The sequence below is a fragment of the Siphateles boraxobius genome, unplaced genomic scaffold (assembly GCF_051911475.1).
Source record: "Siphateles boraxobius isolate OS27281-9 unplaced genomic scaffold, OSU_SipBor_1 130, whole genome shotgun sequence".
Lineage (NCBI taxonomy): Eukaryota > Metazoa > Chordata > Actinopteri > Cypriniformes > Leuciscidae > Siphateles > Siphateles boraxobius.
The window spans coordinates 3,658,545-3,670,867 of NW_027508734.1; the positions used below are offsets into that span (position 1 = coordinate 3,658,545).

Sequence of the window (12,323 nt, forward strand, 5' to 3'; positions counted from 1 at the left end):
GAGCAGATATAATAATCACGTAGTTTAAATCTGCAGACAGAAACATCAGACTCAGGACAGAAACACACAACCTCTAAAGTAAGAACATGTTCATTCTTCAAACACAGTTACACTTTCAGATGTTAATAGTGTCTCAAGGATTATGAATTGAGTTATGTTTATATGCTTAAGATTATGTTTTAATATAAGATAAATATGAGTTGTTGTTTTTCGTCAGAAATGGACCAAACTCTATGTTTCATTCTTCTTCTCATTGGTGAGTGTGTTTGTTGTTTTATTTATGGTTTATAGTTTCATCAGGTTTGACCCTGTTATGAAAAGCATTAAATCAAACGCTCTCTTACACAGCTCTCTGCTCCGTATCTGAATGTGTTCAGCGTCAGTATCACTTTATAAACGTGAGCAAGACCTGGACTGAAGCTCAGAGACACTGCAGAGAGAATTACACAGATCTGGCCACCGTTGACAACATGAACGACATGAACGAGCTGAAGAAGAGTGTGAATGATGGACGTGTTCAGTATATCTGGATTGGGCTGAAGATGAAGACGAGTGTTGATAAATGGCAGTGGTCTTCAGGTGAACCTGCGCTCTATCTGAACTGGGAACCTAAACAACCTGATGGTGGAGTTGAGGAGTGTGCTTTCATGAGAAATGGAGAATGGCATGGTTATTCATGTAGTAACAGCCTGACTTTCATCTGCAGTTCATCTAACAACAGTAAGTGCAGCTCCATACAATCACAATAAACATTAATTTATAAAACGATGCACCGTTTACTGTACACATTTTTAATGCAATACTAAATGCTGCTACTTTTTAATATGCTCATAAATATAGAGGGGACTGTGGATATTTGTGAACTTTTAACTTACAGTAAAATCCCCAGTGTTAAATGAACACCCCTCAGTGTTCATATGTATCCACACTAGTGTTAGAATAACACTGAAGCAGTGTTGAAGTTAATGAGATAATTAAGTGATTAAGTAGGTGATGATTGACCATTAGTGGTGACAGCTGATGTTAAGAGAAATGACAAGAACAGAAAACAGAGAAGAGCAGAAACACAAGAACTACAACTGACTTCCAGCCATTACACTTATTATTAAGCAGCTTGAATTTAATTCTATTTTAAATAAACAAAAAAACTTATGACAATTAAAGTACAATTAGGCTACATTCAGTCTGTCAGTCCAAAGACTTTTTTTGTGCATGTCTGATTGAAATCCGATCAAAATTAGCAAGTTTGAACAGAAAGAAAAAAAATCACATGAAATACGTTTTTTACAAATCCGTTTCAAGCTACTTTCATATGTGGTTTGAAATCCTATTCAAATCACATTTCTGGAAATCCGTTTCAGTCTGACTGGACTTCAACTGTATTTCCAGACGCAAGGTCCATTAGAGAAAACATACAACAACCAACACAAAATTACATTCAATACAAAACCTTTAAATAGACAATTATGCCAATACTTTCTCATACGTGACTGGTATAGCAATACACTTTGCCTGGGCTTTGACAACAGCATAATAATAGTATTCTGTGTATTATCCAGCCGTCAAATACATTTATACATTAACCCTCTGGGGACTAAGCTCTTTTTGGTCCGTTTTCTCTATTTTTACATTTGGGCTTATAAACTATATGTAATGGAGATGGAACACTATGTGTTTGGTATCTATGGATTCAGAAGACCCTAAGCTAACATAAGCACACATGTAATATGTTTATAAAGGAAGTATGAGTGAAAATGTACCATAAACTAGAGAATTTCAAAAACGGAAATTTGATTTTTGGCATTTATTTTTCTGTAAATCACACATCACACAACAATAGTGAACCGTTTTTGAACAAAAAATATATTTGTCAAAGCCTTTGCTTGACAGACATGTGTAATTGTTAAATAAAATGTGTAAAGAACAATGAAAAATTTAACTTTATTTACAAATAGTCCCAGGCGTTTTTCTTCTTCTTTCTCCTCGTCACTCTCCAGTAATTGTTCCAGAGCGTGTTCCACCGTAAATCGTTTACTGCTTGCCATCATAAAAGTGCTAAAACAATAAATAATGCTATAATTGTATATATATATATATATATATATATTATAATTGTTCTGTCTCTCTCTCATATCTCTGTGCGCTCTTATATTCGAGGCGTCCGTTCGCTTTCTGTCGTCTCTGCCACTCAATGCTGTTTGCGTAATAGTATATAGTACCACCCCTTGCAAGGCTACAGAGTCCTCCGATTTGCTAGAATACGTCATGGTTACCTTCCTCTGATTGGGTAAGAAAAATATTCCTCCATCGGCAATTTTTCCATTGGTTGTTGCTCGTGAATCTGCCAACAACATCGATTTCATTGGTCTTTGACGAAATGGTATTGCGCAACAAGGAAGTGTGTATACAAGCCGGGTAAGTTTGTTATCACTGTTTTCAGCAGAATCTGAGGAAGACGGCAAAAAAGACCACACCTCTCTATCATTAATAGTTTTTAAGATAATAGGCTTGTTCGACTTGAACCGGCGCTGCAAAGACCGATCGGTTGATGACATCAAAGTACCGCGAGAGCGATTCAAAAGCATAAGGAGCCGTATGCTCTCTAATCGCTCTCGCGGTACTTTGATGTCATCAACCGATCGGTCTTTGCAGCGCCGGTTCAAGTCGAACAAGCCTAATTACACATTTGTAGAAGTATGTCATTTTGGGCGGTACCGCCCAATCCGTCCCCAGAGGGTTAAAGCCATAAAGGGTTTTACTCTTGCCATACAAAAAAAAGATCACTTCTCCAGCTCGTTTTTTTAATATAATCGTCATACAATCATTGTAGGAACCTGAAGCTTACATAGGCTCACTTTTTAAAACTTAATCCACACAAGGGAGCAGTATAAAAAGAAGTACAGTATGCTCTAAAAAGGTTTATGTTAACCTGACCTGAACACATACAATTCTCACCAACATATTAGCTTAGGTATATAACGTGCGACGCTGCCTATACATATTATCATCATCACACATTACATCATTAATGATATGCCCCAAATATTTCGTTTAGGTGCCTACATTTAGTACTTGCCCTGACAGATACAAATCTGGAAAATGAAGGTCCTTATCCCCTTTTATTCTACACATCATTGTAACAGTCTTCTTTGCATTATATTGCACATCATATTTAATCCCATAATCAGAACATACATTTAGCAGCACTACTTGGTGAAAAACATGACCAGATGGTCTGCATACATAAGATTATTGATTAAGATATTACCAAACATACATCCAGTCTTACAGTCACTTAATTCTTCAGACAATTCATTCATATAATCATTAAAAAGGGCTGGTGAAAGTAGACGTCCCTGCCGCGCTCCATTACCAACTCCAGTAGGAGCTGAGACCCTATTAACCCATTTTATTGTTATAGTCTGATTAGCGTACAAATATACCAAAATACTTAGTATGCTATTAGGCACACCCCATTGTCATAATTTACCCAACTACTTTTGATGATTAACTCTATCAGAAGCCTTAGAGGCATCATTAAAACCAATTATAACAGGAATTTTGTATTTTATACAATTGTGCTATTTCTTTCAATGTATATATACACACACAACTCAGTACTATGCTGTGCCTTAAAGCCAAATTGATTATCTGTAGTATCACAAGAACCGCAACATAGGACTCGCAAACTTTAGGGGGCGGTTTCCCGGACCAAGATTAAGCCTAGTCCTAGACTAAAATGGCCATTTAAATCAGATTAACAGAAATGTACTTTCTCTGTCATAGTTTTAAAAAGTCTAAGACTTAGTCTAGTCCAGAACTTCATAGGCTAATTTCCTGGAGGAAGACTAGAGCAACTTCAGGACTAAATTGAGGCTTAAATTAAACCTACCAGGAGGCAGGTTTACCTTCAGATTAATTTCATTTGGAGGACACATGGATTACTTGGACTATGTCAATGATGATCAGCGCTTTCCACCAGCCAGGCAAGTTCTTGCAGACAGAAGTGACCCATTGCAACGTTTTGATGAAATAAGTTTTCGAGATCGTTTCCGCATGCATAAAGTAAATGCAGTGTGGCTAATTTCACTCTTAGAACCCAGGCTTTCATTTGTGACCCAAAGAGGACAGCCTATTCCAGTTTGTCTCCAGGTGCTCATAACTTTAAGGTTCTTGGCATGTGGCACCTTTCATTGAGAAACTGGGGATTTATGTGGTGTCAGTGAACCAACAGTATGTAAAGTCATTCACAGAGTGTGCAGGGCCATTTGTGAATTAAAAGCACATTACATAAACTTCCCTGATGCTAGAACCCAGGCTAACTACAAGGTACTTTTCTATGAATATGGAAATTTCCCAGGAGTCATAGGTTGCATAGATGGAACCCATATTCCCATTAAGCGTCCCTCTACTCCAGATGCTGAGGAATACAGGAACCGAAAGAACTGGTTTTCCATAAATGTCCAAGGTGTATGCACTCCCCAGTTAGAGTTTTCAAACATTGTTGCACGGTGGAAAGGTGCAACTCATGATTCCCGAATTTTCCTGAACTCATCTCTGTATACTCAATTTGAAAGAAGAGATCATAATGGAATTTTGCTTGGTGACAGTGGGTATGCTCAGAAGGATTTCCTGTTTACGCCTTACTTGCACCCAACAACAGCTGAACAACTGCGCTGCAACCAGGCTCATATGCGCACAAGGGGCTTAGTCGAGCGCATGTTTGGTGTTTGGAAGAGTCGTTTTCAGTGCCTTAGGAAAACACTCAGATTCAAACCAAGTAGATGCTGCACTGTCATCATTGCAACAGCTGTTCTTCACAACTACCTAAAAAAGCAGGGATGCCCAGATCCCCCAATAGAAGCGGATGACAATCCAGATGTGCCACCATTTACAACAAACCACAGAGAAGGACTTGCATACAGGGATGCTTTTGCATTGTGCCACTTTAAATAGATCTTTTTACATTACTTAACTTTCAACCCTCTGTTCAGATCTGATACATGTAATAAAACCAAATATTTGTTAAGTGTAAAACTGTTTGGTCTGGTATGTTACTGAAACCACCACAACATCCATATTTTCTTAATAAAACAATTTTTATTTCACAGATTCATGTACTGTGACATTTGAGCCTGTTGCATCTCTCTCTCCTTCATCTTTATATCCAGTTCTACTTGTAGTATCTTCATCTTCATTTCATGCTCCTCCTTAAGATATTTCAATTTATGTTCATGAAAATCATTAGCCAACTTTTCATGAACAGTGAGTCTTTTCTTCTGGTTACCAGTACTGGCAGACATTGCCACCCTTGCTTCTGAGGATGTGGAGGGTAAGCTGCTTTCCAATTCTTCAGTTCTGTTTTGACCTTCTCCTTGAAACATGAACAGTTCATATATGGTCAAATAAATACAGATTAAATGGGAAAATGTTTCACATCATATGATAGAAGCAAATATAAGTTTGAGAGGAGAGAAACAAAAGCCAAAATCAAATACTTAATATAGGTGTATGTGATTCATCATCTGAACTGTCCAGATGGTCATCATCTGGTATGTTCTCCAAAGGTTGCTGATTCTCCAGTATTCCTGTCAGTAACCTCCGCCAGTCTTAAACCTCTCTCTTCGAGCTTCAGCAACAGTTTTTTTTAGGTTTATTTTGATATTTTTCCACAACACCTGTATTAAATAACTATTATAAATACAACAGTAGTTTTAAAAAGCCATAATAAAACGTCTACGGTTACGTATGTAACCCTCGTTCCCTGAGTAGGGAACGGAGACGTTACGTCGGATGACGACGAATGGGGTTTCGCTTAGAAAGCCTATCAACTTCGAGTATTACAAAACGAGCCAATGGCAAAGAAATGCCATGGGTCTGCGGAATTTGCATGGCGTAACTCCGCCCCACCTCGTGGGTATAAAAGGAGGAAGCCGGCAGCAAGCAGATATGTTTCTTCGCTGAGGAGCCAAGACTGAGCTCAGGCGATCCCCACGGTACAGCGGAAGTGGCAGGCAGACGTAACGTCTCCGTTCCCTACTCAGGGAACGAGGGTTACATACGTAACCGTAGACGTTCCCTTTCGTTGTCACTCCGAGTTACGTCGGATGACGACGAATGGGGTTACCAGTCTAATCACGCCACCTTCTCAGCTGTCTTCCAGTGCCCTGCGTAAATCGAGATCCCTGTCAGCCTGGACAAAGGACTCCATATAACACAGGAATACCAAGGTACACTGGGAAGCATATCCCAAGCTTAGGGGAAGTATGCAAATAATGCCAGCCCGGAGGGGGGGGACTTAGAGAATACACATATGACCCGAAGGAAGCATATGGAAAACACTGGGGTGTCCAGCCGCAGGTGGAATATTTCAACCCCAGGGGTGGCAAGGTGGCTTGCCAAGGGAAAGACACACGCTCAGAGAGGCTTACAGTGGAAATACACATGTGGGGGTCGCTCAGAGGAGGGACCATGCACACGGGAGGCACCTAGCCGACGCACAGGCAATAGACACTGGCGCCGACGTCAGGAGTGCTGGAGGAGCTCAGGGCTTTCGGAGAAGCTCACCTGAGGAAAATATCGCACGTATCCAGTCCGTGGAGTGGAATGGCGAGCAAGCGAAGACACCTGAGCGGGTCCGGTACTAGCTGGTTGAAGCGAGTACACGAGAGGACACAGGCTCCACTCGGAGATTATAGAATCTGGCGAATGTGTTAGGTGTCGCCCAGCCTGCAGCTCTGCAGATGTCTGTTAGCGAGGCGCCATGCGCTAGAGCCCAAGAGGACGCCACACTCCGGGTGGAGTGGGCAGTCACACCAAGGGGGCACGGTCGACCTTGCTGCTGGTAAGCCAAAGCAATGGTGTCCACTATCCAGTGAGACAACCTTTGCTTGGAGAGAGCCTTTCCCTTCAGCTTCCCACCATAACAGACAAAGAGCTGGTCTGAGGTCCTGAAACACTGCGTTCTGTCTACATAGGCGCGGAGAGCGCGTACTGGACAGAGCAGTGCCAAGGCTGGGTCTGCCTCCTCCGAGGGCAGCGCTTGCAGGTTCACCACCTGGTCCCGGAAGGGAGTGGTAGGAACCTTGGGCACATATCCAGGCCGGGGTCTCAGGATCACGTGAGAGTAAGCCTGCCCAAATTCCAGGCACGCTTCGTCAACGGAGAATGCGTGCAGGTCCCCAACCCTCTTGATGGAGGCCAGTGCAACCAGGAGCGCTGTCTTCATAGACAGGAACTTAAGCTCGACTGATTGCAGGGGCTCAAAGGGAGCATTCTTCAGGGCAGTTAGAACCACTGAGAGGTCCCAAGAGGGAACGAGAGGAGGACGAGGAGGATTCAGTCTCCTCGCTCCTCTCAGGAACCTGATGATCAGGTCGTGCTTCCCCACCGACTTACCTTCGATGAGGTCATGATGTGCGGCAATGGCGGCAACATAGACCTTCAGGGTGGAGGGAGACAGCCTTCACTCCAGCCCCTGTTGAAGGAAGGAAAGCAAAACACTGATCGAGCATCTCCGGGGGTCTTCTCGGTGAGAAGAGCACCAGTTGACAAAGAGGTTCCACTTCAACGCATAGACGTGTCTCGTGGACGACGCTCTAGCGGAAGTGATGGTAGCCACCACCGCTGGTGGTAGGGTACTCAAACCTGCCTCGTCCCATCCAGGAGCCACACGTGGAGGTTCCAAAGATTCTTCCTCAGAGGGATCGGCCAGGGAGGTGCTGTCGCGAGGAGTACTAGTTCGGGGAACCAGGTCCGGTTGGGCCAGTAAGGGGCAACCAGAATGACCTGCTCCTCGTCCTCCCTGACCTTGCGCAAAGTGTGCGCAAGAAGGCTCACTGGGGGAAACGCATATTTGCGGCCCTGCGGCCAGCTGTGCGCCGGAGCATCCGTGCCGAGCGTGCCCTCGGTCAGAGAATAGAACTGGGCGCAGTGGGTCGAGTCGTGAGAGGCAAACAGATCTATCTGTGCGTCCCCGAACTGGTCCCAAATCAGCTGAACCGACTGGGGATGGAGTCGCCATTCTCCAGGGAGGGGCTGAAGCCGTGAGAGCTCGTCGGCTGCACAGTTCAGCGCTCCGGGAATGAAGATGGCTCGAAGCGACCTCAGATGCTTCTGACTCCACAGGAGGAGGTGGCGAGCGAGTTGTGACATACGGCGGGAGCGTAGACCACCCTGATGGTTGATGTACGCTACAGTGGCGGTATTGTCTGAGCGGACTAGTACGTGTTGACCCCTGAGCAACGCTCGGAAGCGGTGCAGGGCAAGGCGTACTGCCAACAACTCGAGGCAATTGACATGCCATAGCCGCTGGGGTCCTGTCCAGGAGCCCGCAGCAGCATGTCCATTGCACATGGCGCCCCAGCCCGTGGTGGAGGCATCTGTTGAGACAACAACATGCCGAGAAGCTCGAGCCAGGGGGACACCGGCCCTGAGAAAATCGAGGTTCGTCCACGGGGTGAAGAACTGACGGCAGGTCGGAGTAACTGGTACTCGGAATGTGCCGTGTTGCCATGCCCACCTCGGGACTCGGTCGCGAAGCCAAAGCTGAAGCGGTCTCATATGAAGCAATCCGAGCGGCGTGACCGCGGCTGCAGATGCCATATGCCCCAGGAGCCTCTGAAAAAGTTTCAGTGGAACCGCACTCTTGCCCTCGAATTGTCTTAGGCAAGTCAGCAGTGACTGCGCGCGCTCGCTCGTAAGCTGCGCGGACATGGCGACCGAGTCGATGTCCATACCGAGAAAAGAGATCCTCTGCACGGGGCAAAGTTTGCTCTTCTCCCAGTTGACCCGAAGGCCCAGACGGGCTAGGTGCCGGAGCACTAGGTCCCTGTGTTCGCAAACCGTCCAGCCGCGAGCGCTCAGGACAGGGTGGAGGCCTCCACTCAAGTCCGATGCTCGCGGCTGCCCGGGAAAGCATGGCCGTCATCTCCGGATCAGACTCGAGCACAGCCGTATGCACACCGGAAGGTGGCAGCTGTGACGAGCCCTCACTTCCAGAAGAGTCAAACCCGCCAAGTGATGCTGCAACAGACATGGCATCTTCCTCTGTAGCTTCAACTGAAGCACTCGGGCCACCAGAGGGTAGACCCGCGGGAATCAGCAGTTCACTAGCGGGCACCGTCATTGAAGAGGGGGGCTGGGGTCGCGGACACATAGTCGGCGCCTTGTTCCAGACCGTAACCCTCAGATCACCCTGGCCACCAGGACGGGGGGTGGATGAGGGGACTCTCACTCTTGCGAGTTCACCGAGTCTCGACCGTAATGACGCGATGGTCATGTTCCCACAGAGAGAACATGAGTCATCCACGAGCGCTGCTCTAGCATGATCAATGCCCAAACATACTATGCAACGCTCGTGCCCATCAGAGTCCGATACCAATCTGCCGCAACCAGAAGTACACGGGCGAGACATCTTTAAAAAGACGTGCCACGTGTAAGCTCTTTTAGTGAGAGAAAACTCAAGTGTTGAAGCGAAAACATATCTGCTTGCTGCCGGCTTCCTCCTTTTATACCCACGAGGTGGGGCGGAGTTACGCCATGCAAATTCCGCAGACCCATGGCATTTCTTTGCCATTGGCTCGTTTTGTAATACTCGAAGTTGATAGGCTTTCTAAGCGAAACCCCATTCGTCGTCATCCGACGTAACTCGGAGTGACAACGAAAGGGAACTAATGATTCTTACCTGAAGTTGTTGTATTGTTCTTGTAGATGTGTGTTCATTTGCATTAAATTCATTACAAATAGATGTCCAGGCATTCCTTTTCTTTGATTCAACAGCTGATGTGTGCAGTTTATCTTCGATAACAGGATGTCTCGAAACTATTTGCTTTAAAATACTTTTCTCATGTTCAGAAAAGTTCTTTGATCGCACTCTCTTTTGAACTTCCATTGCCATTTGCTTCTCAGTTGCATACAATTTTAACCTTTTCTTGGTTCATTCCATGTTTTATAGGCAACCTCAATTCAGATAATCCTGATTTGCACAGGTGGTAGTAAATTAATCAAGTGTATTTTAGTTGAGGACTCCATAGTCCAGGTGTTAGTAATCTGTACTCAATCTGTGTTTCAGAAAGCCATTTTTTAAGACATGATTAACTATTCTAGATTAAGGCCTACTCCTGTCATAATTTAATCTTTGTCCGGGAAACCGCCCCTAGGTGTTCAGCAGTAATTTGATGCAAGCCACTGGCTTTCCTATCTTTGAGCTGCATCATCCCACATAGCAACATTGTGCCGGCCCAGATCCGGCCCACATCTGGCACATGTGGAATGATGATCTGGCCCACATCTGGCACATGTGGAAGGATGATCTGGCCCACATCTGGCACATGTGGAAGGATGATCTGGCCCACATCTGGCACATGTGGAAGGATGATCTGGCCCACATCTGGCACATGTGGAAGGATGATCTGGCCCACATCTGGCAAATGTGGAAGGATGATCTGGCCCACATCTTGCAAATGTGGAAGGATGATCTGGCCTAGATTGCGGATCGGGGCGAATTTTTTTGTCCGAGCCCGGCCCGCGTCCGACAGAGCAGTAACCGAACCCGGCCCGAGCCCGACAGGCATAAAGATATTTCTGTCAGAGCCCGACCCGAGACCGACAGTTAAAATCCCATTTTTTTCTCATACTAATGACACATGTGCGTTTGTTTGTGTGGAAAGCCTGCTTTTATTAAGCAACTGTAGGAAGACATTCGGAAATGTCAGCAGGATGAGTGCATCAGCGCGCACGGAGAAACAAGCGCACTTAACGCAGGCGCGCATGCACGTTTTTCGTTGTCACGGCTACATAAACAAATTTCCGCACACAGGAAGACAGATGTTATGGTAATATTTTACATGTATTTTAATCACAAAAATGAACGTTTGCATCACATGAAAGCATCAGGCACATTGGCTACCAACATAATAAGCTGTTTTGAATTTAAAATGTTCAATGCCATATCACGCTGATGTGACCGAGCCCGACCCGAACCCGAACATAATTTCTAAATATCTGTCCGAACCCGGCCCGGCCCGTCGGGTACCGACGGGTCCCGTCGGGCTCGGTTCGGGTATCCATCCTCTAATCTGGCCCACATCTGGCACATGTGGAATGATGATCTGGCCCACATCTGGCACATGTGGAAGGATGATCTGGCCCACATCTGGCACATGTGGAAGGATGATCTGGCCCACATCTGGCACATGTGGAAGGATGATCTGGCCCACATGCGGCCTGGAATGACGGCCCTATCAGCCAAGAGCAAAGAAATAAACCAAAACTGGACCTTATGTGAGCCACAAAATCTGTGTATATTAAATATGGAGTCATCTCAGCAGGAGTGTCACTACGGGAAGCAGAAAGTGTCCAACTTCACATCTCCGTTTTCAGCTCCTCCTCGCCTGCACGCGGCAACTCTTGCAGATCGGTTACATCCAACAGCAACCAATGTCGAACACACCTATTTATACTTCTGCGTTGTATAAATTGACACCTTAAATTTGAAGTGAGGCGAGGAGCATCTGAAACGAGCCTTGATCTGTCTGAATCCAGCCAATCGTGGAACAGTTGTGTCGTGATCAGAGCTCTGAGCCGCTGTGGAGAAACTGAGTCCTGCGGCTGCTCCCGAATCACACTCCTTTAATGGCATACGTCACAGTCATGTGGTGTCAGCGCTGTACAATTTTCTAACAAAATTTCTAACCAGCATGCACTGCTTCAAGTCAGCCACCAATCTTCTTCAGTTTTTTGGTGCTTTGCATTATGTGTGCATATCGCCACCTACTTTTGCTGTTGTGCAGTCATGATTTACTTATAATCATTTCTCCCTTTTTTTTCATTGTTCTATTCTTTCACACATATACACATATCTATTCATGTCTTCCTACTTTTATAATTACTCGATGCTCCATTCCATATTATCAGCTGCCGATCGGTCTGAAGTCAAACAAGCCTCTTGTGTTTCTCTTTTCTTCAGTGATTCTGCTCGTTATCATCAGTTGTCTTCAATAATCAAACAGTAATCACTAAATTAGTCACATGGTTATACAATTAACTCTAACACAGCTTCAGCATTACTTTTAACACCCTGCTGGTGGTTCCCATATAAACACAGAGGAGTGCTGATTTAACACCGGGGATTTGGCTTTTTAACATGTACAAAAACATAATGGGGAAATAAAAAGTTTCAAGACAATTCACAAATGTTAATTAATGTTATATCAGCAAAATTATTACAAATATAGTATGAATATTTAATGTATCATCAGCTGTAGAAACATTCTTTGAATGTTGTTGCTTCCACCGCTGCTCTTATTCATATCTAAACTGTA

At 44.9% G+C, this 12,323-nt stretch overlaps 1 protein-coding gene across 1 annotated transcript in view; it reads left to right on the forward strand.

Annotated features, from left to right (window-relative positions):
- The window catches only part of LOC143736466 (C-type mannose receptor 2-like), a 15,899-nt gene continuing 3,576 nt past the window's right edge, over positions 1-12,323 (forward strand). The window contains exons 1-3 of the mRNA XM_077227165.1: positions 1-78; positions 218-256; positions 349-720. Coding sequence (XP_077083280.1) covers positions 220-256; positions 349-720 — 409 coding nt within the window. The 5' untranslated portion in view covers positions 1-78; positions 218-219. The remainder of the gene's footprint in view (positions 79-217; positions 257-348; positions 721-12,323) is intronic.